The 27,858-nt window shown below is 48.4% G+C and overlaps 2 protein-coding genes across 2 annotated transcripts in view; one reads left to right on the top strand and one right to left on the bottom strand.

Annotated features, from left to right (window-relative positions):
* Nucleotides 1–340: 340 nt before the first annotated feature.
* Nucleotides 341–24,121, top strand: ptpn23a (protein tyrosine phosphatase, non-receptor type 23, a). Its single transcript, XM_080501598.1, has 25 exons — nt 341–529; nt 3,055–3,129; nt 4,811–4,938; nt 5,616–5,692; nt 6,320–6,369; nt 6,469–6,600; nt 7,157–7,237; nt 7,333–7,464; nt 7,575–7,622; nt 8,790–8,846; nt 8,940–8,998; nt 9,113–9,192; nt 9,431–9,545; nt 9,638–9,703; nt 10,257–10,402; nt 10,857–11,171; nt 11,389–11,543; nt 12,713–13,044; nt 13,157–15,101; nt 17,450–17,932; nt 18,476–18,660; nt 18,752–18,856; nt 18,987–19,125; nt 19,219–19,332; nt 20,185–24,121. The coding sequence occupies exons 1-25, from the start codon at nt 446–448 to the stop codon at nt 20,716–20,718; spliced, it is 5,637 nt and encodes a 1,878-aa protein (XP_080357724.1). The 5' UTR covers nt 341–445; the 3' UTR covers nt 20,719–24,121.
* A 17-nt stretch (nt 24,122–24,138) lies between these two features.
* The window catches only part of scap (SREBF chaperone), a 35,180-nt gene continuing 31,460 nt past the window's right edge, over nt 24,139–27,858 (bottom strand). The window contains exons 17-23 of the mRNA XM_080501599.1: nt 26,680–27,205; nt 26,515–26,600; nt 25,545–25,627; nt 25,298–25,464; nt 25,084–25,164; nt 24,740–24,946; nt 24,139–24,416 (exon numbers count right to left, since the gene is read on the bottom strand). Coding sequence (XP_080357725.1) covers nt 24,171–24,416; nt 24,740–24,946; nt 25,084–25,164; nt 25,298–25,464; nt 25,545–25,627; nt 26,515–26,600; nt 26,680–27,205 — 1,396 coding nt within the window. The 3' untranslated portion in view covers nt 24,139–24,170. The remainder of the gene's footprint in view (nt 24,417–24,739; nt 24,947–25,083; nt 25,165–25,297; nt 25,465–25,544; nt 25,628–26,514; nt 26,601–26,679; nt 27,206–27,858) is intronic.

Below are 27,858 nucleotides of genomic sequence, written 5' to 3'. Positions count from 1 at the left end.
ATTAGACTTTTTTAATTAGTGTATAATGCAAATAAAACTTTAAAAAAGAAAAGAAAATGTTTCGGTATTTTTTTTGTGTGAAAACTTCAGGGAGCTGCTGCAGAGAAGCTGAAGGGCCACATGTTGAACACCCCAATTCTTGACTTCGATAAAGTTAATGAAAAAGTTTTATTCAACCAAATTACGTGTTTCCAATCGAGGCATTATTTTATTGTCTCCATTCGCTTCCTTCTCTTTCGTCAAACGTGCCCCTAATAAACTACATTTCCCAGAATGACTCGCGGTACGTCTAGGAGGCCTACGTCACGAAAACGGCCAGCTTCCGGTTGGAGGGTGTATGGATACATGACACAGTTGTTTGGAGGAAGAATATCTTCAGGAAAACCGTAAAAAAAGAAAAAACTAACAGCGGGACTTAAGCACTTTACCGGCGGACACGGCCGCGATGGAGGCGGTCCCCCGCATGCCGATGATCTGGCTGGATCTGAAGGAGGCTGGGGAGTTCCCGTTCAACCCGGCCGTGAGACAGGTAAGCGGGGCGGGGAGTGGAGCAACAGGGCTGAGGTCGAAAGTCAGACCGACGCGGATTATGGACGGAGGGATAACTTTAACCGAGGCGTCGGCGTTTGCCGCCGCTCCCAGAGCCTGTTCTCTGCCCCTGTCTGTCGCGCTGAGGAGAATCTTCCAGAAGGTGTAGCTGGGAAGCTAGCTCACACCACCGCCTTTTGTTTGCTAACGTTAGCTCGCTGCCGATAATAATGACCTGGAAGTTCCTTATAAGCTCTCGGCTAAGTGGTCATCTGTCTTGAAATGAAGACATGGAACTGTAAAGCTAAAGCTTATTGAGCATGTTGGTTAACAGATAACGAGGCAGCCTCCTCCTGGCCCAGGCAGGCTACATGACAACAACAACAGTGATCTCATTGTCACGTGCACCTGACTGAGAGCAGCCAAAATCAAATAATCTCAATGTAGACGTCAAATACCTTTAACAGCCACGTCACGTTTACTTTGCTGCTTATTCCACAAAAGAAAGCAGCAAACAATCGTGAAATGACCTGATCTGAAGTTGAAGCAGGTGACAGACCCATAGCGAAAAGCTAAATATCAGGTCGTGTTGTCATGAATACACATTTATACATGGAGATTAACGACACACAATACATGCAGAAGTGTTTGATTGATTAAAAAGGGATCATATTGTATTCAAGCTTTGAGGGAGAAAAAAAAAACCAAACATCTGGATTGAGTAAAACAGAATCAATAACCTTCAATTTATAATTTTATTATGACACAACAATATGATGGGGAGTTAGTACAGATGAGAGTTGTAATAGGTTTTATGCCGGACGCCACATGGGAAATCTAGACTAACTCCTCAGTTAAAGATCAGTATTTGAAGGGAAATATAAAATAATAGAAATACTGTGCTCATTCGATTGGGAAATTCTTTGTGACGTCACTTCACACAGAATACAACCAGAATAGAAGAAATATTATATCATCCCCAAAGAAGAACCAAACAAAACTAATCACGTCACTTTCATAAGTTACCATTCTTGCTCTGCATAAGACATATTTGTATTTTTCCATGTAGTAATGATCCAAAAGTCATTATTACTAAATGGGCTGCAACTAAAGATTATTTTCAATATCAATGTTGATTATTGTTTAGAAGAAGAATCCCCACGTTTTTGTTTCTTGCTTCCTCATTAAGAACAAAAGAACATTTGGATTGACGGCATATATGTTCCTGCGCAACAGGTTGAATATTCTTTTAAATTATATTGATTAAAGTAACAAGTCGATGTCAAAAAGCTTTAGTGAATCAACAATGTCATGATCATGTTGATGATGCTTTCAGTCAAGAAAGCTGCTTGTCTTGATTTACGTTGTGTTCCCCCATCATGACGGTCTCCATTATTTTCTGGAATGAGAAATATATTGTCAGTATTTATAAAAGCACCATTTACTCAATGATGATCTTTAGGCTACTTAAGGCAAATAAATAGTGTAAAAACAAAAGTTTCAACACACACGTTGTATTTAACGCATGACAGATTCTCAGATTTGACTGAATGTAATAAAACGCTGCTTGTCGTACTCGTCCTCATCAGTTTTATCATTTATCTGATGTCATCATTGTGTGAAACCAGACGAGCGACAGCGGAGACAGACGGACTGATCGAGCTGACGTTTCACCTCCAGCGCTTCAAATCTACTGAGGAAAAATTAAAAAAATGTAAATTACAAAAGCTTCCATGATGGGAACTCTGGTTTTGCTGTATGTGAGGAAACCAAATTGTTGGGGGGGGGGAATGAATTATGAATAATTTAACATAGGAAAAAGCATTTCCTCGTCCAAGATGGCTGCCGCGCTGATATTTCAGCCCGGGAGTTTACCCGGAAGTGTTCTCGCTGTGTTCAGCCCGACATTGTGAACTGCAGAAACACAGTCACAAGGCTGATGTTTACACTGGAGACCATCCGGTCAGTTTAACGGCCTGTTGGGCTTCAACCTCCTCATCTTTATCTCATGACCCATTTTCTATCTTCTTCCTCAACCAGATCCATGGAGAGATCTTTGCCCTCGTGAGTCACTTTAGTCCCGGCCGCAGTGTGAAACGGTGTTGATGATGGCTCACTTAACTTCAGGGAGCGTCGCGGCAGCGTGGTTTGCGGAGGTTAAAGGACACGACATCTTGCTGTTGCCATGCCATTGTGCATCTTCCCAGCAGCCACGTGTTCGTCCTGCTTCCATGATTAAATTATAAAGTGAGCCAGAAGTACAGCTTGATAGACGAGTGCAGGCTCGTCCGCCTCCTGACCCAACGTCGGGCTGCTTGATGCTTATTATCGTCGTCGCGCCGTCGGGGACAGGAAAGGTTGTAGCGGAGTACAATAGAAGATTGTCAGTGGCTCCAGATCAGCTCAGAGTCAAAAACATCTTAACTATGATGCTGATGTCAAAGCCAAAGCTTTATATTGTTCATTGACATGCTAAATTATTTAACTCTCATGTTCACCTACTTGCTGCTGCTTTTTCTTCTCCAGTTCATCCTAAAGAATTATGGGGAGAATCCAGACAACTACAATGAACAGATGAAGAAGCTGGAGACTCTGCGGCAGGTAGGCGCCGTCCAGTGTTTTCACCATTTACCGCTTTCACTTTCGCTGTTTCTAAATCTGCTTCATCGTGGAAGAAAATCCTGCCTTAACTTTGAGCTGATTAGATGTTACATTCTAAGTGGGCTTTTACTTGTTTAGCAGTTGTTGTTTTTTTTACTGATTGAACAGTCATGATGAGTCACACGCTGCCCTGCAAGGTGCTTACATCATCCTCCGGAGTACAGGACACTTTGTCATGTTGTGGGATTGAACCAGGAACCTTTCAAGAGGAAGATGACCCAATCAGCTGGCTGGGTCACGCTGATCGCTTTTTATTTATCTGATGTGTAAAAAGCTCAGGTCTGGTGGGACATCATACAGAGAGCTTTTCTCCCGAACCTTCTACCTGGTATGCGGTGCAGAAATCACTCTCAGAAGTCCCGTGTTCATTAGACCAGTTCAACTAAATGTCAGGAGTTCATAACCTTGAGGGAAAACCAAAACGATCCTACAAGATGGAGAAATTAGTTTCTGTGGCGTATAAGATGATGTATTTTCTGCCCTTTTGTTTGTTTTCGTCTCAATGAGTTTGGTTATTTAAACCATATTGTGGTTGTTAGTTTCTCATCAGTCAAGGAGTTACATTGAAGACATGTCATGTCAACATGTCAAGTTGGTTTTTTTTAAAGGTAATTTTGCAGTATGTTAGTCTAAAACACTCTAAAACCCAAACCCTGAAAATAAAACTCTTCTTTCACTACTCCTAATGTGCTTTTATAAGAATGTGTCCTGCTTTACAAGCTGTGCATCATCTCATTGTGAGCTCCTCCACCGCCGCCAGTATGACATGTTTGCTCATTATTCGAACAATTTTATTGCTTTTTGCTCATTTACAATGGCCTAATTTGGGCTATATTGTGAATTTATTGTCATTGTAATATCACCATGTGTAATATTAAAATCCCAGAAGACTGCAAAACTGCAGTAAATAATGTCAGCAGGCTCTGTGCAGCCATGCTCTGGCCCGAATTGTAAAGGTGAATGAAAACTAATGTTAATGAACTCATTTCAAATATTTCCTCTTGGATTATTTCTCACCTGGCACAATCACAAACCAAGTAAAAATGACCAAAAACAACAAAGTCGACTAACTGTTCTGCGTCTGAAACTCTGCTGGTGAGAATTACCGACACACTGGATGGGAAACAAAAACACAAACGGTGTAAATTGGAGGAAATATCTGAATCTGAAAGATATGAACATGGACTTAGATTATATCATTATTGCAATGCTCAACAATAATTTCTTTTCATCCCATTGTTAATATTTGTTTAAATATGTGTATGCTTGTGTGTCGGAATCACTTTAAACCACATTCTGTCATGAAATGTGTATAAATGAAGATTATCATCACTGACTTGAGCTCTATAATTAGGATTATTGTAATCTGCAGTAAATCTGTAACAAAACGTCTCTTTGTTGGTGTTTTATGGTGGATTGGTCGCATTTCTTTCAGACACACATTAACACGATGCTGTATATCATCATAATGTTAGGAAATGGATGATCACGTGACGAAATGGCGGATTAATTGATAATGGGTGTTGAAATGTCTCGTTTCGGGGCGATCAGTGGGGACTTTATCGACGTAGGGGACTAATAAACGGGCGATTGAGCACGTCTCATTGGTTTTGTTTGGCAGAGTGCCGTGAACGTGACGAGGGACTTCGAGGGCTGCAGCACGCTGAGGAAGTACTTCGGCCAGCTGCACTACCTCCAGAGCCGAGTGCCCATGGGAGTGGGCCAGGAGGCCGCCGTGCCCATCTCCTGGTAAGCATGCAGGGAAACCCTCCGTCTCTCAACGTCCTGTCACACAATGCAGTTATTTTCTAATGTTGCAAAAGCAAATTTCATTTAAAATGTACGAAAATCAAACCCTTTAGCTAATTTTTTACTTGATGGCAGCGACGCTACGCGATGTTTTCAAGTAAAACGGAAAACTTTTGTGCTCAGAGCCGTTGAAAACGGTGTAACCTTTTGAAAATGCGACGACTCCGTCTCCATGGAAACGGGGGGAAACTCTGCCACCGGTGCCGCGCTCCACAGCCATAGTCAGGAGTTCTTTTTGCACATGCTCAGTTGATGGATAATAACAAATATGGCGGCCTCCAGAGCGTGGTGACTCCCCGGCCGTATTCTCCGGGGACTCGGTCGTCATAGAGTCGACAGTCACCGTAGTAACAATACAGCTCAAAAACGATGCGATTTCACTTGAAAAGTCGTGGTGTGAACGGAGCTTCAGGGAAGGTGGAAGAAAAATAAACAAAAGCAACTGATGATATCAAGTGGCCTCTGGGCATCAAGTGGCGTTCTGAAATCCCTCTGTTGGTTTTCCAATGGGCTTCTGCATGTGTGTCTCAATATTAAACTTTAGTCACTGATCAGTGATTTCCTTCACACGTGATGTCGTCACTTGTTGACTTTTGCTCTTTAATGCTCTTGTTTAGGACCGAAATCTTCTCTGGAAAAACCGTCACACACGATGATATCAGCTACGAGCAGGCGTGCATCCTCTACAATCTCGGTGAGTAAATGAGTTTTATTTTAAATCAGGCCATTACCTTTAAATGTACAGGATTTGAAATGTCAACAAATTATCATTGCTTGAATCTGTCGATTTGACTCCATTCCAGCAGTTATGAGTCCAATAAGAATTAAACCAGAGCCTTTTATAGTCTTGTCAGTGTAAAAGTATTATAATATTTACTCTATTAAAAGTCATATTAACATAAATATCATAGAGTTCAAGATCTTTAAGGGAAGAAGCTCGTCTTTCCCTTTGAAAACCCCTAAAATATTCATAAGAAAATCATTATATTTTAAAGCTTGTTTACATTTTTCTGTCGTTTAGTTCTTGTGTTACGATAAGAAACAAGATCAGCCCAACATTTAATGTACGGCTGGTTGTGTTTTATAGCATTCTGTAGTTTTCTTTAGCTCCTAAATGTGCTGTAAAAAAACAATGAAATGAATTTATGAGATTTCATGTGATGAAAATGAAGCGCTCACGTCCCGTGAGGCAATTTGGGGGGAAAAAAACATACATAAAGAGCAGCTCATCTGGAGTAAACAAATAAACAGAGAAACGACTTAAAGCCGTAAGCCTGTGTGAGATGTTTCTAACTACGTTTCTAACACGGACTCTCTGCAGGAGCGCTGCACTCCATGTTGGGGGCCATGGATAACAGGGTGTCTGAGGAGGTGTGGCACACGCTGACAGAATAACTGCACACACACACACACACACACACACACACACACACACACACACTCCTTCTAACTCCCGATGTTCTCTCCCAGGGGATGAAGGTGTCCTGCACTCACTTCCAGTGCTCTGCGGGGGCTTTCGCCTACCTGAGAGACCATTTCAGCCACAGCTTCAGTGTTGACATGAGCCATCAGATCCTCAACCTCAACATCAACCTCATGCTGGTAGGCGCCCCCCGCCCCCCCCCCCCCCACCAGCCGGAACATGATGACCACTGACGACGAACAGTTTGTCTTCAAAGTTGATGTGTTACTGCAGGGCTGTCAAACATGGGGCCTGCAAGAGTCTCTGATCCGGCCCACCAACCCAACAAGCATTGTCATTTTCTGCAGTATTGCCACAACAAAGAAAAGCTTTACCATTTACATTTAAAGGTTATTATTGCACTAGTTTACTGGTCTGGCCCACTCAAGACGAACTTTGACTGTTTACTGAACTAAAACGTGTTTGACCCTCCCGTGTTTGAGTTTTGAGAATTTGAACGAATATTGATGATTATACTGGAGCTCTTGGGAGGTGTTGTCTTTCAAAAGTGGTGGAATGGTGACTTGTGGATGCACAGTGGCAAGTCCAATCTAACAGACGTGTTTAACGAATCATTGACAATGGTTCCTGTAGAAAAGTCTCCCGGAACACGTTATAATGTAATATAATGGTCGATCGGTATAAATATGCACGCATGCAGAAAAACGTCCATCTTCTTCTTGTTGTTCCTCCCAGGGCCAGGCACAGGAGTGTCTTCTGGAGAAATCCATGTTGGACAACAGGAAGAGCTACCTGGTGGCTCGTATCAGCGCGCAGGTTTGGCTTCCTGCCAGTAAATCCATCTCACAAGTGTTGAAATCAATAATTAAAAGCGTGTTTGAAAACTAACAGCTGTGGCTGTTGTGCTGCAGGTGGTGGATTACTATAAAGACGCCTGCAGGGCTCTGGAGAACTCTGAGACGGCCTCCATGCTGGGAAAGATCCAGAAAGACTGGAAGAAGCTGGTCCAGATGAAGATCTACTACTTTGCTGCTATTGCACACGTGAGTGTGTTTTGTGTGCCGAGTCAGCGCGTGTCTGGACTTGTTTGTTTGCGTGTGGGTGTGTGATTAGTCAGAGGTACACACAAACATCATCTTCCACTTTCCCACAGCTTCACATGGGGAAACAGGCCGAGGAGCAGCAGAAGTACGGAGAGCAGGTGGGAACAACGTACAAACTCCTCCATGAGTCAGTGGGGAAACGTTTAAATGCGGGTTTTAATAATTTGTGCAATATTAATATGCAAGTGAGCAACAGTGGACCTCTCCTAACATTTTATTCATAAAGTACAATAACAGTCTATGCATTAGTGTTTTAACGATATTATCACATTTGTACTACATGTACTGATCGTTTTGGCCTTTTTTTAAACTGTAAAGCATATTTAAGTTTGATCTATCAATCTTATTTATTTATTTATTCAATAAAAGAAACTAACATTTATCTAATGAGAAACTTCATCTCCAGGTCACGATGCTGCACAAGTAAAAAGAAATTAATACAGTCATTCATTCATTCATTTGGTAAAGAAAGTGCTTCATAATGGAGAATATGATAATTATATACGAGCCACAATCACCCCTGTATTAATCTGTCCACACATCGCTAGGAAATAACATCGCTTATAATTAAAAGTGTCACCAAAAACACACACACTTGAGCAGTACATAAAGATATCGACACATGAAAAGCAGATCATAAGAGACTTAAATTCTCAAGTTGAAAGCCTAATAAATAAAATCACACAGAAAATGAGTGAATAAATAAATAGTAAGGAAAGTGTAAAACCTGTTTAAAAGAAAAGAAAATACATTAAACCACCAAGCAATTTCATAAAAAATAGAATCAGGCTGAATAAAATACCAAAATAATAATTTAAAAAAGCAAAATATTTAGTACACACATCTACATAAAAAAAAAAACAGGTTGAAAAATTACTTAAAAATGTGATTTAAAGGAAAATCTTGAGTGTCTTTTTAAAAAGTATTTGTTTTGCTCCGTCATCAAACACAGTGAAGATGCTGAAGCAGGTAAAACTCATTCTGGAGAAAAAAATAAACCGCCACTCTCAAAATGAAAGCAGAAGCAGTTGTATCATATGTGATCTCATCACTCATTATCAGCTCAGATGGTTGATCTGCTCTCTGATCACAGCTCAGTTCAGTGTGAAGAACACAGTGAATGTTCAGCTCTCAGTAACAAAACGTGCTGCAGCGAAGCCAAAACGATCAAATGGAAAGTCAACAAACGCCGAAATTAGATGTGATCCCGTTTCTGAAGTCACTTCGTTCACAGTGATGAAGTGTTTTTCTTCTGCTTCCCACAGTTGGCTTACCTGCAGAGCTCTTTGGACAAACTCAATGAAGCCGTCAAGTTAGCCAAGGTGGCGCTTTTCTCTTTACCCTCCCACAAATCCTCGTCCGCCTCTCAGTGATGTGTGTTTGTGAATCCGCCATGTTTGGTCTTCACCCTGCAGGGGCAACCCGACAACGTGCAGGACGCCTTGAGGTTCACCATGGACGTCATTGGCGGAAAGTGAGTCCAGCTTTCGTTGTAACATGTGGTTTGATTATTTGTTTGGTTAGTTTTGTTTTTATGCCCTGGATGATGAACGGGTGTAGAAATACACGTTTGTTTCTCAATCTGCAGGTTTAATTCGGCCAAGAAGGACAACGACTTCATCTACCACGAGACGGTTCCCTCTCTGGAGACTCTGGCCTCGGTCAAAGGTGACGGGGGGGGGGGGGGGGGGCAACACCCGTTATTCAGCGTTTCTGCCGTTTCCGTGGAAACGGACGTTGTTGTTGTTAAAACGTTGCTGCGTGAACGCAAACAGCTTTCTGGAAGGAAAACACGAAAGTGATGTGGCGTAGACGGGGGGGGCCGTGGCTGCAGTTTCAGTGTTCGGCGCTGGTGTTGGTCGCCGCTGTTGCATGGTGACGTAAAGCGTCTGTCCTCCCCCCTCAGGCGCCCCGCTGGTGAAAGCTCTGCCCGTCAACCCCACCGACCCCTCCGTCACCGGGCCGGACCTGTTCTGCAAGCTCGTGCCCATGGCCGCTCACGAAGCGTCTTCTCTCTACAGGTAACCATCAAAACTCTCGCCTTCGGCCAGACTTTCACGCATCAATCAAGTCTTTTCAGATTTTAGTGTTCGTGCTTGTGTGTTTGTGTCAGTGAGGAGAAAGCCAAGCTGCTCAGAGACGTCATGGCCAAGGTTGACGGCAAGAATGAGACACTGGAGTGAGTACATGAACTTGTATTCTCTAAAACGACAGCAACGTATTGGGGTTAAAGGTTGTTAAGGTAGTTTCTGCTCAGCAGCCACATCTTACCCAGCGTGGACTGGACCGGTGTGACGGTCGCATCAGAACCTTTCAATACACATTATTCAACAACTTATACAATTCAAACAAGTTTAACATTTTAAAGAAAAATATGTGAGATATGAACATACAGCCATTTACACTGATGCTCCCTGTTGCAAAACGCTTTGAAATATCCATAAAAAACCATCCATTCAATGTGGCTTTTTGCAGTATTCATGTTTTTACAAATTCACACACACAGTATGGCTTTAGTGTTAATGCCACTTCACTAACCATAAGTACTGCATCCCTGATCTCTCAGCTCAGAGCTGTTAGTGAACTACTCTCACTAATGCAGTACAATCCCGTGTGAAACGATCGGAAACATTAGTGACTTTTATTGAAAAATAGATCCCATCTCCCAAGTCAGAACCGGTCCTGGAGTCAGGATTTGTTCCAGCGTCACGTGACCGTTCCTCCTCCTGCAGGCAGTTCATGGACTCTCTGGGTTTGGAGCCGGAGTCCGTCGACAACTTGGACATGTACAGCCACATCCCGCCGGTCCTGATGGAGAAGTGTGCGGCTCTCAGCGTCCGGCCCGACACCGTGAAGAGCCTCATCCAGTCCATGCAGGGTGAGCAGCTTTATCATCCTCAGACACACCCAAACGCCGCGGTGCTGCTTGGTGCAGCAGAGGGAGCCGCGTTTTACACAAGCTTTCTTCTGACGGGTCAGTATTGTGGGTCCATGAGTAAGGATGTGCCCCATTGTGTAAGTACAAGTGAAATTACCTGCACTAATGCTTAAAAATGCTAATTCGTCACAGCGTTATATCCATGGTGGCAGAAGTAAATCTGCACACAATCTAATCAACTTCATTCTGCAGACACTAATAATAAAAGACTGCCGTCAGTCGGTGCAGATAACTCACTGAAATCTTCCAATAAACTAATAAATACATAAACAATTTGGGGTTTTTGTACTGTGAAGACACACCTGAGAGCAATTACGTTCCTTTTTTAATCCTATTAAATGAAATCTAAAAGTATTCACGTTCGTTGTGAATCCCCTTGTCCTCGCCCGTGCAGTGCTCTCGGGCGTCTTCACCGACGTGGAGTCTTCGCTGAGGGAGATCAGAGACGTGCTGGAAGCCGACGAAGCCGGCGTGCGAGCCGTGCAGGAGGGCGGCGGCGGCGGCGGCGAGCTGCACCCGGCCGCACAGGCACAGGCTCTGGCCGAGGTCCGCAGAGACCTGGAGAAGTACATGGAGGCTCACGAGAAGGCCAGCTTCACCAACACGGAGCTGCACCGGGCCATGAACCTGCACATCAGCAACCTGCGTCTGCTGGGGGGGCCGCTGGAGAGCCTGCGGGAGGCGCTGCCACGGCCCCAGCTCAACGAGGGTGAGGGGGGGGGGGGGTCAGGAGGAGGGACTGTTTGTCCGAACGGAAGTGGAAGGATATCTGCTTCTTCATATCATTTATTAAATCACGTATCTCTACAAAATTCTAATAAATTTGAAGCTCAGTTCAATATTCACGACATGCAGCTACAAAGTCCAGACTCTCGTGGTGCATCAGACCAGTCGCATGTGAACCTGCGGTGTCCCTGTGTCTGCAGACGAGGTGGCCGGCCTGCAGTGTATGAAGCGGATCCTGGGGAAGGTGCAGGAGATGCGGGAGCAGAGAAGCTCCCTGGAAAAGCAGCTCCGGGACCTCATCCAGCAGGACGACATCACCTCCACCCTCGTCACCAGCGAGCGAGCCGACATGAAGGTACCTTGCCGGCGCCGGAGGCCCTTAAGTACACCGCTCGACCACAAGTACTGCTAATTGCTTTGGAAGTGGAGGACTGATGGTGATAAAATTAACATCATCTTTGGGCTTTGATCCTGAACACTTAACTTTTTCTGAGCTCAGGTCGTCAGATTTTATGAATGGATGAGGCTCACGGGGATATTTCCCATGTTTTAATTTCTCGCCGGACTGGACTGCAATTTGATCCAGACGAGTGCAGAAAGTGAAAGTGCTCAGAAAACACATTTCATCTCAAACATGTCTGATTTTAAATGCACTGTGAATTTCTGGATCTAAGGGCCAATCCCAATTCTATTCTTACCCCTCCGCCTACCCTTTAACCCTCCGCCTCCAAAACGAGGGCAAAGACAGTCTCAGCCCTTAGATTTGGGACCCCCCTCTTCCTTTGCTCACCCCCCACCCCCCCTTTGCTCCGTCTCACAGTTTTGACGTCATAATACGGCGCCGTTATATCAGCAGAGCTGAGCCACAGATGTTTGTTGATTTTCCAGCAGGAGCATCGTCCTTCCGTCCCAAATTCAACGTGTTGCAGCAGCTTGGCTGCTTTGTTTCCACATCAAGGCGAAGAAATAGACGGAGACATGGATTACTTCAGTTTTTGCACTGTATTTGGACTTCAGAAATATTTCCTCATTCACCATGTGAAAGCAGAGGAGCTTCCTTGTTTGCTCGGGGGTCCCTGTTTTCAAAACACCCATATTAGAAGACTTTGGAACTCTACAGTGTAATAATAAAATGTTATAACACGGTCTCTACCAAACAAATACACACAGAAGCTCCATACGACACACGGCAGCGCTACTGCCGCTCTTACTAGTATAAAACACAACGGGTTTATATAACTTTAGAAGCGTATATATGTGAAATGTGAGTCCTTTGGCGCCATGTCCTCCTACCCCTCTGTTTAAAGTGTGCATCTGTAAACGCTCCGTTTCGAGGGGTGAATAGCCCTTCCCCTCACCCCTCCGCCTCTGCACAATAGTGAAATGGGACACCCCTCAGACTCTCATGAACGCGCATTTCAAAGGGTTAGGGGTAAGATGAAGTGCTAAGAGGGAGAATTGGGACGCAGCCTTATTGTGGCGAGCTGCAGCAGCCAGCAGTCTAAACCCTCCTCCTCCTCCCAGCGCATATTCGAGGAGCAGCTGAAGAAGTACGAGCAGGTGAAGGTGTACATCGACCAGAACCTGGCGGCGCAGGAGAACATCCTGAAGGCCCTGACGGAGGCCAACGTGCAGTACGCCTCCATCCGGAAGAGCCTGAGCCAGACGGAGCAGCAGTGGAGCGGCACGGTGCAGGGCCTGGTCGGCTCCTACGAGGCCTACGAGGACCTGATGAAGAAGTCGCAGGAGGGGAAAGAGTTTTACGACGACCTGGAGGCCAAAGCGTCGCGGCTGCTGGAGAGGGCGAAGACGTTGTGTCAGACCAGGGAGGAGGAACGCAAACCCGTCCTGGAAAAGTAAGGAAGGCACTTCTATGCCCTTTTTGAAGTCTTATTTGAAAAAATAGACTGTTTTTATAGCGCCGGCTGTTAACAAGATGAACTGCTTCCTTGTAATGTCCGCCTCCAGAGAGACCCAGAAGAAGCCTCCGGCGCGGCCGACGGCCGCCAAGCCGTCCCTGAAGACCAAAGCCCCGGACGCCGACTCTTCCGTTCCCAACTTTGACGATCCAGAACTGGCCCAGCTCAGCGCGGCCATCCTGGCCCTGGGGGGCGACCTTCCCAACGACCTCCGCAGCCTCCCCCCCGACCACCCCTCGCTGGGCCCCTCAGTGGCTCGCCTGCCCGGCCCCGAGGCCTTCATCCCGCCCGCTGTGGCCCTGGGGGGCAGTTCGTCACTCCCCTGGCCCGGAGCGCCGGGCGCCGCTCTGTCCCGCTTCCCCGCCAACCTCCCCCCCCCAGAGCTGCTGGCGCGGATCGCTCAGTTCCCCACCTCTGGGCCCCTCCCACGCGGCCCCCACCCTCAGATGGCGCCACAGATGCCTCCCCAGGCGATGGTGCCCGGTTATCGCCCCCCAGCTCAGGTGCCCCAGCAGGGCCCCGTGGCGCCAGCTCCAGTCCGGCGCGCCCCCACCACGGTGGACGGCATCAACGCCCCCCTCCCCAGTTACCCTCCCGCCCCGCAGCACCCCGCCCCCCCTGCAGCCTCGGCGGGCTACAACGTGCCCCCTCAGATGGGGACGTATGCCCACTACCTGCCCCCGCCCGGCGTTCCCCTGCAGGGTCAGACGCCGGCGCCGCAGCCACAGCAGCCCAAACATCCTCAGCAGTATCCACAGCCCCTCCCTCAGGGGTACCAGCCGGGACCCCGGCCCATTCCCAGCCCGCACCCCCCCCTGCAGACCTACCCGCATGGCTACCTCCCCCCCCAGCCCGCCGGTCCTCCTCACTATCAGCAGCCATTCCCGGGGCAGCTGCAGCCACATCAACAGAACGGCTTCCAGCCGCAGATGCCCCCGGGGTACCAGCCCCCCCAGGGGTACGCACCACCGCAGCATCCTCACATGATGCCGAGACCGCCTCAGGTTCAAATGCCCCCCCAGGCTGCACATCCACAGAGAGCCCCCGCCTCTCAGCCGCCGCCCTCCCAGCCCTACCTGCCCCACCCCAGCCAGCAGATGCCCCCCCGACTCCCCCACCAGCACATGTTGCCTCCGCAGCAGCAGATGTCGATGCCCCCCGGGGCCCAGCAGATCCCCCCCCACCCACAGATGCAGATCCCGGGGGGGCCCAGACCGCAGATGCCCCCCACTAGTCAGACAATCCCCCCCATCGCACAGAACTACATGCCCCCTACGAGGCAGCCCATGCACCCCCCCCTTCACCCCCAGATGGCCCCCGCCTCTCAGCCTCATCTGGTCCAGGGGCCTCAGGTCCACCTGCCGAGGGCTCCCATGCCCCAAATGCCTCCTAATCCCCTCCCCCCACAGCACCACCCCCACCCCGGGCAGCCTCCGATACCAAATATGCCCCCCCAGCAGCCCATGCGGATGCCCGGTCAGTCCCTGCCCCCCCACTCCGGGGCGGTCTGCTACCCCGGGGGGGCTCCCATGATGCCTCAGCAGCCTCTGGCTCCTCAGCCGGCCGCGACTCAGCAACCTCAGGCTCCTCTTCCTCTGGCCCACCCGCAGCCCTCCGCCATGTACCCCCCCCCTCCCGGACCAAACGTACCACCAAGTGCCCCGCAGCAGACCCCCGCTCCGGGCGGGCCCCCGGCCCCCCAGCTCCCCGGCTCCATCCCCCCGTCCCCCTCGCCCTCCCCTTCTCCGTCCCCCTCCCCGGGTCCCAGCTCGCTGGGTCTGAACCCCCCGCCGCAGAGGCCGACGCCCGCCCCCACCCCGGGGGCCGCCGCCCCTCCCCCCCTTCCCTCGCCCTCCGCCGTCTCCCCCTCCACCTCGCTGTTCCAGCGGCAGAACTCCAGCACCGACGACCTGCTGTCCTCCAGTCCCGAGAGCCAGCCGGGGGGGGCCAAGGCCCCCACCAACGTGCTGCAGCCCACCAAGGCCGACCCGCAGGTAAGACCAACCCCTCAGTTTTAACTCCGAGTGACGTAGTAACTAACAGGAAGTCCTCTGTCGGGGAGATTCTGCCATTTCAAGTCAAAACGCAAGACTTAGTTTGCCTTTTGTCTTTCTGTTTTACGCGACGATCCTCGGAGCCGCTGGAAATGTAACTTTTTCTGCACACGCTCAGTAGATGAACAACAAGAACAATGTATCCTCCAGAGTGTCGTGACTCCCAGTCCGTGTTCTCCTCAGTGGTAGTTTTGGCCGTCACCGTCGCAACAACCCAACTGAGTCGTCCGTCCAGTAGAACGTCCACATAGCTGCTGCTGTTGTTCATAGTCGCTTAAAAAAAACCCGTTCTGAATCGCAGAAACGATGCGTCTTCACTTGAAATGTTGTCGTGTAGAAGAAGGAAAAAGTCTGGATTTTACTTTGACGTTTAAGAATAACGAAGTCCAAAAAGGTAAGGTGGTTATCTGCAAACGTACATAAAAACAGAACCGACTGTAAAGAGACGGATTCTCCCGTCACAGCAGAACGACTCCAGCAGGCTGCTGGATCTCAACACTCTCCTCAGGTCCACGACTCACTGACTCACTGACTCACTGACCTTCTGACTGTCATTCACCAACTCTGACTCTCTGAGTCACCGACTCACTGACTGACTCACCAACTCACTGACTGACTCTCTGACTCTCTGGCTCACTGACTGACTCTCTGACTCACTGACTGACTCTCTGGCTCACTGACTGTCTCACTGACTGACTCTCTGACTGACTCTCTGGCTCACAGACTGACTCTCTGGCTCACTGACTGACTCTCTGGCTCACTGACTGACTCTCTGGCTCACAGACTGACTCTCTGGCTCACTGAATGAATCTCTGACTCACTGACTGAATCTCTGACTCACTGACTGAATCTCTGGCTCACTGACTGATTCACTGACTCACTGACTGACTCTCTGAGTGAATCTCTGACTCACTGACTGATTCACTGACTCACTGACTGACTCTCTGAGTGAATCTCTGAGTGAATCTCTGACTCACTGACTGATTCACTGATTGACTCACTGCGGCTATTTTCTGCTCACGATCCTCCAGCGACGTCAACCGTAGGCGGAGCAACAGCGTGAGCGTTCCCCGAGGCGTCTCCTCCAACTGGTGACGAGTCAGTAGGGAACCAATCGGCTCTTTGAGCCGGTTCTCTGAAGTGAACCGTCGGCTCTCGTCTGGAAACGGCTTCTTGTGAAGCTCGTGATCAAATCCATGTTGTGACTTTTAATAGAAACTCTAATTTCCAAAAGAATGTAACTGATGTGGGTTCAGAGCGAAGAGCGGCTTGAGTGGGAGGAGCTTCTGTAACGCCGCCGCCGTCAGGGAGGAAGAGGAAATGTTGACTTGATCAAAACTTGTACTTCTTTGCACTAACTTTGTTTTCACACATCGATTCTGTCTGATTTTGGCGTCTGGACTAAAACAGGTTTGACACTTTTGTCACCTTCATGCTGTTTTTTTTTCTTTTTCTTGTCTTCATAGTTTGTTGTGCGAGTCTCCTGAGTTTCTAGTTCTCATTTTACAAACTTAGAAACTGATGAATATTGAAGCTTTTTGTTCAATTGGGTTAAAGAATTTGTTCTTGAAATTCATTTTTCTGTCTTGCATGTTCAGTCCAATAATCCATATAAGAAATAAACATTATATATAATACGTTTGGCATGTTACTCTTTCTTTTACCTTATTTTTGGTCATGATTTCACTTGATCCTGTATCATTACCCACAATGCTCCTGTGCTGCTGAGCTCAACCAGACGTGAGCTCTGAAACATTTGTGGTAGAATTCTTTCAGATAAAAAATAAATAAGTAAAAGCTTGTAGAAATACTAATGTGCAACTTAAACTTTACGTTTGGTGAAACGTCTTTTTATTACTGAATTTGTTGTTGTGTAAAATAAAATAATAGAAACTTCATTGTGAGAGCAGAAGTGCAACAACAGTTTATATTTAGATATTTTTCATAAAAGCTTTGATATAAGGAGAAGAATATATTGTTTTTTAATTGGGAAGCCTTTATGTCTGATATTCAGCCAGAAATCTGTGAGACATTTAAGAGAAATATATCAGAAAAAAATATATATCTATTTTTTAAATCGGTTGTTTTCTTTATCTTTTTCAACTTTTCTCAGATGTATTGCTTCTATTCATTCAAATGTATTTGATATTTTCCTATTAATGGTAAAAAAAACAACATTTAGAAATTAAATGACAGTTTGACATGTTTTTTTTGTTTTTCAGTGTTGAGGAATGTAGTTTCCTTGTCTGCAGATCATGTGAATAGCGGACATTTGGTCTCACCCGCAGGACGGCGAGCGTCGTAAGAAGAGCTCCCAGGGCGTCCTGGTGATCCAGGGCGACCCGTACCAGGCGCCGGAGCGCGTGGCCCGCCTGCACGGCGCCCTGGGCCAGTTCCGGGCCCAGGTGGACTCCCTGGAGCGGCCGTCGGAGCAGGAGGGCGGGCTGTCGGTGCTGGACGCCCGCTGGAAGGAGCTGCAGGAGCAGCAGGAGCGGGACGCCCGCCAGCTGTCCATCGCCATTGCCCGCTGCTACACCATGAAGAACCGCCACCAGGACGTCATGCCCTACGACCTGAACCGCGTGGTGCTGCGCTCGGGGAAGGACGACTACATCAACGCCAGCCTGGTGGAGGAGCTGTCGCCCTACTGCCCGCGCCTCATCGCCACGCAGGCGCCGCTCACCGGCACGGCGGCCGACTTCTGGCTGATGGTGTACGAGCAGAAGGTGTCGCTGGTCGTCATGCTGGTGTCGGAGCAGGAGCTGGAGAAGGTACGGCGGGGTCAAAGGTCGAGACGGAATAAAATGACTTTTCCCACGTCGACTCTTCAGGAAGTCGGCGATGAATAGATACATTCTAATGAAGAGTTAAACCACGATTCTCTCGACATGTTTACATTGGTTTTAATTGGAAAAAAAAATCTTCCTGCTCATGGGGCACCGTATGTTCCGTCTAAAAACTCTTGGTTATTTTTCTTTTTGACACATTATCCCCCCCCCCCCCCCCCCCCGCATTTTAGACGGTTAATGTGACGATTTGAAATGTATTTTTAAGAATTTTAACAACATAGTCAATCGTTTGAACATTTTACATTATTTGTGATCTGCCCAGCTGCCGTTGGTCATGTGACGTCACATGGAATCAGCAAATAAGTGTCACTGGAGGCAAACAAAGGTTACAGTATATAAAGAGGCTCAGTACTGTAGCTGCGTTGGTCGCCAGCCTGTTCTCAGTGTGACGCCTGATTCCTCCAGCAGGACTGCGGGCGACCCGCCCGTCTCGGCGCTCTGGTCACTGGTGGTTGTGTGTTTCAGGGTAAAGTCCTGCGCTACTTCCCCAGCGAGCGCGGCCAGCAGCTCTCCCAGGGCCCCATCACGCTGGGCCTCACCACGCAGAAGGTCACGCCCACGCACGTGGAGCGCATGATCAGCCTGCAGTACCGCGACCAGAGCCTGAAGCGCACCGTGGTCCACCTGCAGTTCACCTCGTGGCCCGAGCTGTGAGTCCCGTGACCCCCCCCCCCCCCCCCTTCTTGACCTCTTGACCCCCACAGAGACCCGAGAGCTAAACTCAGTCTCGTCTCCCTCCAGAGGACTTCCTGACAGCAAGAGCAACCTGCTGCGCTTCATCCAGGAGGTCCACGGCCACTACCTGCACCAGCGGCCGCTGCACACCCCCGTGGTGGTTCACTGCAGGTTCTTCCCACATCCTTCATCCTCGTCTTCTTCTTTTTTGCTCTTCTTTTATTTTCTTAAACAATAAAGCTCCAGTCAAACGTTGTTGCTCTGAGGTGAACTTGCTCGTTTGAACCTCGTGGCGTTGCAGCTCGGGCGTGGGACGCACCGGCGCCTTCTGCCTGCTGTACGCCGCCCTGCAGGAGCTGGAGGCGGGCAACGGCATCCCGGAGCTCCCCCTGCTGGTGAAGAAGATGAGGCAGCAGAGGAAGAACATGCTGCAGGAGAAGGTGGGTTCGCGCGCTTCCGTTGACGCTTCAGAAGCTTTCGTCGGATGATTGTTCATTTATTCTTCAATCTGGACTCGTGTGACGCGTCTCCAGCTGCACCTGAAGTTCTGCTACGAAGCCGTTCTGAAGCACGCCGAGCAGGTGCTGCAGCGGCACGGCGTCTCCACCGCCGCCGCCGGAGGCAGGAGCTCCACCGCCGCCGCCAAGGTCCGACACTTCAACACACAAACACAATCGTCAGTGTAGAATCTGACCTGACGCTGCAGTTTGACGGGAAAAACAAACACAACTCCTTTAATGTGGTTCTGCCAACGGTTCTGATAAACCTAAACCTCCTTCACCGTCTGGACGTCTGGACCACGCTTAATGGACTTGTTTCGTCAGTTCAAAACACTGAAGAGTAAAAAGAAAACAAAACATAAATAGCACAAAAAAAGTTTTTTAAACTGACATGCAATATATACTAAACACAAGTTTTATGTTTTGTTAATACATGCTCATCAAACCTAAATATATATATATGTACATGACGTGTACATGGTATTGAAAATATTGAACAAGAATCTTTAAGATTAATATACTATTTAAAGTTCATCAATTACAAATACAAAACAGAGTAGCAATGTTTAAATTCATAATATTCTATCACAATATATACCTTTTATTATGTTTAATAAGTATTAATGTTTTATATTATATATTCTTGCTTGAATTAGTAAAAGTGACCAACCTGCCGTCCGTCAGATCAAAGTGTCTTCACAGCGTAACGGTTAAAGACGAACGTTGTTCTTTGTGATGTCGTGCAGCGCGGGGAACTCGCCGAGCGCCGTGCAGAAAACCTCCGGGACGATAGTTTACCGATTCTCTCCGAGGTAAAATGTTGATTTCAGGGCCGTCGGTGACGTAGCAGGTTGTGTAGACGCGTAGCTTGGTGTTCGTGTCTCGCCGCCGGAGCCCGAGTTCTAACGTTTTGCGCTCCGGAGGTAAAACGCTTCTGTTCGGTCGAGGAAACGGACGTTTAGTTTCCGTCAGACGGTTTGACGTTTGGTTTCTCTGCAGCCGTATCCCCGCCAGGAGTCCCAGCAGGACCTGGTCCTGGGCGGCGACATGCCCATCAGCTCCATCCAGGCCACCATCGCCAAGCTCAGCATCCGCCCGCCCAGCGCCACCGACCCCGCCATGGAGGCCGGCGCCCCCGGTGGCCCGGAGGAGCCGGAGCAGCAGCAGCAGCTCGCCGTCACGCCGCCGCCCGCAGAGTCCCCGGTGGACGTCCAGGAGCCGCCGCCCTCCTTCAGCCCGCCACATTCCCCGCCGCCACCCAACGGCGTGGACGCCGCCCCCGCCACCGCCTCCCCGCCGCCCAGCGTGAGCCCGCCCCCGGCCGCCTCCGCCCTGGAGCTGCTGGCCTCGCTGGCCCCCGAGGCGTTCTCCATGGAGGGCGGCGGGCGCAGCAAGCAGCGCGTCACCAAGCAGAGCTTCCTGCAGCCGGCGGAGGGTCAGGGGCTGCACGGGACCCGCGGGGGGGACGGCGGCGGCGGCGAGGACGACCCCCTCAGCAGCCTCGACCCCCTCTGGAGCCTCAACAAGCAGTGAGCGAGCGCCGTCTCCACGGAAACCACGATCACCGCGACGTGCCTGGTGGCAGTCTCCCCCTTCACTATGCACTCGTCTGCGCTCCCTTTTTATTTTTCTACGTGACGGACGGAAAACTCCCAGCATGCACTCCTCCAGGTGACGGACGCTCCACTCGTTCTAACAAATCAGCACGTCGATCCTCTTTTCTTTGTAACACTGTAAATATCTTAAATAAAGTTAGATTATTCCAAGAAAAAACTGAAAATGTCCGTCTGGAGACTCACTAACGACTAAAAAGAATAAATAAATCCAGTAGACTGACGACTCGTGGTATCAAAGCCTCTTTATTTCAAAATTAGTACAAAGTCGTTGCAGTTTTTCTTTTCCTGTTATAAAATAGCAAATAAGTTACTTACAGCTTGCGTAGATCACACCCAGCCACTAGAGGGAGCCGGTCAGTGGATTTACGCTCTACGTTTAAACACTTTGCATTTCTGATGCAGCTGCTTGGAAAAATGTTCCCGCTTTGTTCCTGCTGTGACTCAGAGCAACAGGATGGAAGGACCAAAGAAAATAAATCGGAATGAACTGACACACACACACACTGGAGAAGTCGGACATGTTGGGAAACGTTCAGCTCATCAGGATCACAGTAAACAGAAACCAGACATTTGGACACGCCCATTTCTCGTCCATAGATTTTTTTTATTTACATTTCACTGATAATTCAGGCTACGAATTATCCAAATGTGCTGCTTTTGTCCATTTATGATTTTCTGTTACTTTAAGTACAAATGATCAGGTTAAAGCTACATTGTCATTTGACACACGATGTCTTTAAATATGTAAATAAAGTAACTCGTTTTAAATTAAACAGCAGAATCGTGTATGTTGTGTTAAGTTTATTGCACATGTAACAATTTTATAGCCATAAAACATGTCCGTTTATAATTAGGTGAAAAATGTTTCATAATGATCTGAAGCAGCAAAACTTCCAGCTCGAGAGAATTAAAGTCACATGAGGAAAAAAAAACCTTTATCGTACGCCTCAATTTGATTGTATGAATGTGATTTGAGATCATAAACCTGCCGACTTTCCTCACCAGAATTCAGAACAACGGCTTCACATTTGATTGTACAGGTGCAAGTAATGACCACCAGCGCCCCCCTGTGGTCAGAGACGAGCTTTGTGTGATTTAAACACTACGACTGTTGTGGAGTTTGTAAAATGTAAACATGAGTCAAAGGGTTCGCCTCGCCGTCGCAGCAGGAAGAAACGAGGCACATTTATGGTGCAAATTGCAAAAAATGTGAATCTGTCGAGTCGGCGCTGCTGAAACTGAAAAACTTTATTCATATTTATAGAACATTTTATTCAATTGACAAGATTATATCAAAATAACCAGTGATTCATTCAAGTTTCTCTCAAAATGTCCGACTTCTTTACATGAATTCACATTTCTAGAAAAACAAAAGTAAAAAAAAAAAGAAAAACAATCTACACCTTTTACACATTTCCAGTTTCAATACAACAGAAACAAGCGACCAGACGACGACGGCCGACGTGGAGGACGTCGCTCCGACTCCGGCAGGATGTTTCAGATGAAAATACTGACGTTAAGCTGACGGATTATTCTTTTTTGTTTTTTATTTAATCCCAGGGGTAACGGGAGCGGCGTCCTCGACTCCAGCGGGTCACGAGTCGCGTACCAAAGTGCGGCGGCGCCGCCAAGAGGAAGGTTAACGACAGTGCAGCGGGTTAGCGACGCTACATTCAGTAAACGGAGACTCGAGGGAAGGAAAATAGAAAAATACATTCAGGATGTTGTTGGTGTTCGTCGGGGGGGGAAAGTGTGAAACATTCTGGAGGAGGTGAAGATCAGGCACAGACGAGCAGCAAGACCCGAAATCACAGTTTCCTGTTGGATTCACTAAATCTGATTGACTGCTCTCATTCAAATCTAAAGAATCCAGTAACTTTGAACGTCAAAAGTGCTTTTGACACATTAATTCATTAATTATCTATTAGAAGCTCCGATTGACATTTCTAATCCACTGGAATCTTACATTTGGAGTTTATTCATCCTGCTGGATTATAATTCTTTCGCTCCTTCGACTGGATTCATCCGTTTATCAAATTTGCATATTCGTACTTTCCATCGTTTCAAAATTCATTGTTCCGTCAGTTATTTCTACAATCTTTATACAAAACATTATTATGGCTTCCATGTTAACAAAAAACAACCTTGAGTTACTTTTTTTTTTTAACTTAACGTGTTTTAAAAAAGATTTTACCGTTTCTTTCTTTATAAGACTGAAACAAATATTTGCCTCGTGGTTAGTGAGTTTGTTTGTTTTTTATTTGATTTTATTAAATGCCGAGCAAAGTGTTGTAATACCACAAGGTGGTGCAGTGAGATGTTCATAACTGACTCACTGCTGCCACCCAGAGCTGATAAGTGGTATAACCGAACTTTCTTTAAAGGTACAGTAAGACATTTTTAGTTCCGTGATTTATTTTGTGTCAATAATTAAAGTGTAAAAGTGACAGCAGGTTAGAAAACAAAGGACAATCCATTCAATGTGAATACATTTAAATCAGTAAGTGCTTGTTTTTGCCGTGAATTTAACATTTGGTTCCAGTTTGTTGGATTTTCTCACTCGAACAGACTTGATTCATTCATTTGTTTAGATTTCTAATTAAACTGATCAGACAGAATTATGATTAAATCGCATTTCAAAAGAGGGATTTGATTCATTACATAAGTGTTTCAGGCTTTTGGATTAACTCCCGTTCAGTTAGCGTCAGCAGCATGCTAATGACTGCAGAACAAAAAAAAAAAAAGTAAAAAACGAAGCCGGAAACAGTGTTTTGATAATAAATCTCTGAAGGGCACATTTTTAAGTAACCGATGTAAACGCGATGCCGAGAAGATCAAATGGAGGGTAAAAGAAAAAACACAGTTACTTTTCCTCTTTCAGCTCCTGAACTTCACCAACAAACATCCCGACGTTAGAATTCACTGCGTCACTTTGTTATAATCTGCTTTAATCTGCCGCTCAGAAGGAAACCGTTATTCAACAAAACTAATAAATAAGATTTATACATATAAAAACATTCCCCCTCAGGAGGTTCACTTTATACAGTAATCATTATCCGAGTCTCTCTCGGGTCACCGTTGTTCTCAGCAGTGTTTGTCATAGAAAGAGTCGCGATTCATCCACACATTCACTCGCTCACACGTTCACTCGCACCTCGCTCAGTGTGGCTGCGCTTCACGGCGCAGCGGGAATATTTCAACTAAGAAGTCTGTTTGATCTTCCTCTCTGGGTGGGCGGGGTCACAGTGAAGCCCCGCCCCCCCGGTCAGCAGCATAGAGGGCAAAAACAAACGCACACGAGAAGCACAAACCGGGACGAAGAGGAGGAAGAGGAGGCGTCCAGAAGGTGGGGGGGGAACTCCTTCCTCGTCAGTCCAGCTTCTCCAGCACAGACGGGACGTACACCAGGCTCAGCTCGCTGCCGAAGTCGCACACGATGGCGGCGTTGTCGAGCACCAGCAGCTGGCGCACGCCCTGCCCGTCGCTGCTCTGGCCCAGGTACACCGTCTGCAGCAGGTCGCCGAAGCTCAGGTCCCAGAAGGAGACGCAGCCCTGACCGCCCGTCACCAGCAGAGACTCCGAGATCACGCCCAGGCTGGCGCCGCAGCCCACCTCCTGCAGGGGGCGGGACAGAGCACGTCACCACGGGGGAACGTTCTGGAACCGTGCGCTTTTCAGAGAGGAAATCTAATGTTGCCACAAGAGACGGATCAAAGAATCAAAGGAGAAAGATTTTTTTTTTTTTGGCATGAAAACTAAAAGTGCAGACGTTTGTTTCAACTCTTTCCTGCAACTCGTCTCCATGGCAACACATTTAGAGTGTACATTTAACACTGTCCAAACTTTTTGGGAAAGGGGGCTGAAAGATTTAATTCACCTTGTTGTGAATGGTAGTAAAAGGGTGTGTGTGTGTGTGTGTGTGTGTGTGTGTGTGTCACCTGCTGTATGGAGTACAGCTTGATGCCGGTGCTTCGGTCCCACACACAGATCAGGTCGTCCAGCCCGGAGCTGATGACGCAGGACGTCGTGCAGACCAGCGAGGTCACGTCGCCGCGGTGACCATAGACGTGGCTGACGCGACTTCCCGTCAGGACGTCCCACAGGCAGATGGCGCCGTCCTGCCCGCCGCTCGCCAGACCCATCGACTGAGGAGGAAAACAGTGACGGACGTTTAGTTTTCTTCGTCGTGACCTTATTTCAGTCCGCTTTCCTTTTCTACCGATAAACGACGACGCTCCGCAGCAGGAAGGATGTTGTGTATTTGAGCAGAAGAATGAAGCACCTGGTCGATGTAGATGGCCGTGATTCCCCCAGAGTGGCCCTGCAGGGTGAAGAGGCAGCACGAGTCCTCCAGGCGGTAAACCTGAACCACACATTTCACTTAATTAATGGAAGAAAAGCACTTTTCCGTGTGCTAAGATACTTAACCAGTGCTTGTTAGGTTTGACACCTGAAGGCAGACAAACTAGTGTGTGTGTGTGTGTGTGTGTGTGTACCCGGACGGTGTGGTCCTGGCTGCCGGTCACCACCCTGCCGGCGGCGGCCCGCAGCACGGTGATGGGCTTGTGGTGGGCGCACTGCACCGAGCGCGTCAGCTGGCAGCTGATGACGTCCTCGCTGCTGTAGCAGGGCGACGGAGGAACGCTGCCTCGGCCGGGGGCGCCTGCGGGAGGACGGAGGGTGAGCTCAGCGCTCTCCCCGCCGGGGGAATCTGCGATGTCCTCCCGGCGGGGAGACGCTCACCTCGGTACTGCAGCAGGCCCAGAGGTTTGTTCATCTCCACCGTGAAGAAATCCAACGAGCCGTTCAGACGAGCCGCCACGATCCTGCAGCAGGAAGAACGGTTAGAAACCATGGATTCAAACCGACACACTCTGGTAGAGGGTGTTACTATTTATAGAACAGTGCTCTCTTGTTTTTATCATCCTTTCTTGATTCTTGGCCATCGGCTATGTTCATTCCATTTTTCCTCCCATTATGTTAAACTAATTCTCATTTTTATTATTTCATTGCTCTTAATTCATACTTGATATTCTGTTCAAACATGTTCAGGGGCCACATTCAGAACAATTCCCTGTTGAGGAAACCGGACCGGTTAAACGGTGGCAAAATAACCTACATTTTTACTTTTTCTTTGTTGTGGCACAGATGAAAATGTTTTTATTTTCACAATTACTACAAAAAAATCCCTCCAATCTCAACATAAAGCCAATTTTCTGGTGCAAAATACAGTGAAATGTCCCAAAAAACTCCTGTCGCTGTTGCATTCTGGGTATTTTTATAAACGCTCCCTCACAGCATGGCTTTGAGGTCAATGCTATAACTGACATCGCTTGATGGAAGAACAAATAGTTTAAAAATGTATAATTTTCTTGGAGGTTCGGCCTCATGTGCGACTCACCTGCTTTCAAACTTTCCATAACTCATTGAATTACACTAAACTCATTAAAAGATGTAAATAAAAACATAATTACAAGTCAAATCGTCTCCTTGATATTTCAGTCTTTACTTCAGTCCTTGATTTGTTATCGTTTCACAAATGTGTCTCTCGTACATCAACATGTGAATCAGGTGGAAAAGCAAGTAGAGTCACTTTAGCTCAAGAACATAAATAAAGAATCCATCATTTCACCAGAATAACAGTGACCACCGATCACTTTACATTCTTTCATTCATGGGGGGGGGGGGGGGGAGGAGGGGGGGAGAAGAGTACCTGTTGTTGAGGAAAGCCAGAGCGGTGATTCCAGAGGCGCCATCTTCGTTCCTGCAGCGTAGCGACCCCTCCACGGCGTCCCACAGCTGGAAGCAAACATCAGATATGAGACGCCGGCGCCTCGTCACAAACTGCTTCCAGCGTTTCCACAACCCCGCCGCTCACCTCCAGCTTCCCGCTGCTCCGCCCGGCAGCGATCAGGTTCCCCCGGAGCTCCATCGCCCACACCGAGCTCTCGAAGTCCGCCGTGGCGTGACCCCCGGCGGCGGGCGCCCTGTCCGGGACGAAGGACGCCACCGCGTCGCCCAAACTGGGCCTCCTCTGGAGGTAGGGGGCCGAGGGCGGCGAGGAGGAGGCGGGGGAGGGGTAGGGCGAGGGCGGCTCGTGCTCCTTGTAGGCGCGCTCCACCAGGTCGCCGAAGTCGAAGCCGGCCGTGGGGGCGGCGGCGAGGTGGGCGGCGGGCTGCGAGGTGAAGTTGGTGTCGATGAGCGGCGTGAGGTCGGGCTGGTCGGTGAAGAGGGCCGGCCGGGCCGGCGCCGCGCGGCGCCTCAGGGGCCGGCCCTCGTCGTCAGACAGGCCGTCGCCGCCGGCGTCCCGGCAGTCGGCGCCGAGGCACTCCGAGTCACCGCCGAACGCGTCCCAGACGTCCCGCTGCTCCCAGCAGCCACTGCTGCTGCTTCTGCGTCTCAGCCTGGACAGGAGGCAGGAGACAGGAGAGAGGAGAGAGGAGGCAGGAGAGAGGAGAGAGGAGGCGGGAGAGAGGAGAGAGGAGACGGGAGAGAGGAGGCAGGAGAGAGGAGACAGGAGAGAGGAGGCAGGAGAGAAGAGAGAAGAGAGAAGAGAGAGGAGAGAGGAGAGAGGAGAGAGGAGAGAGGAGACAGGAGAGAGGAGACAGGAGACAGGAGACAGGAGAGAGGAGACAGGAGACAGGAGAGAGGAGGCAGGAGAGAGACAGGAGAGAGGAGACAGGAGAGAGAGAGGAGGCAGGAGACAGGAGAGAGGAGACAGGAGACAGGAGACGGGAGACAGGAGAGGCAGGAGAGAGGAGAGAGGAGAGAGGAGAGAGGAGAGAGGAGACAGGAGAGAGGAGGCAGGAGAGAGGAGACGGGAGAGAGGAGACGGGAGACAGGAGAGGCAGGAGAGAGGAGACAGGAGAGAGGAGACAGGAGAGAGGAGACAGGAGAGAGGAGGCAGGAGGTTCAGAGCTGCACCACGTCGGAGGAAGACAGATTATCTAAACCACTGCTGGAATAACGATAAACAGTGATTTTCCAGTTATGACTCATTTCAGTTTTTTTAGAAACACTGAAGTTTAAGAGCACACAGACTATTTTTAATTATTTT

Source organism: Blennius ocellaris (genome assembly GCF_963422515.1).
Source record: "Blennius ocellaris genome assembly, chromosome: 8".
NCBI classification, from domain to species: domain Eukaryota; kingdom Metazoa; phylum Chordata; class Actinopteri; order Blenniiformes; family Blenniidae; genus Blennius; species Blennius ocellaris.
This window is presented reverse-complemented; position numbering and strand designations above follow the sequence as displayed.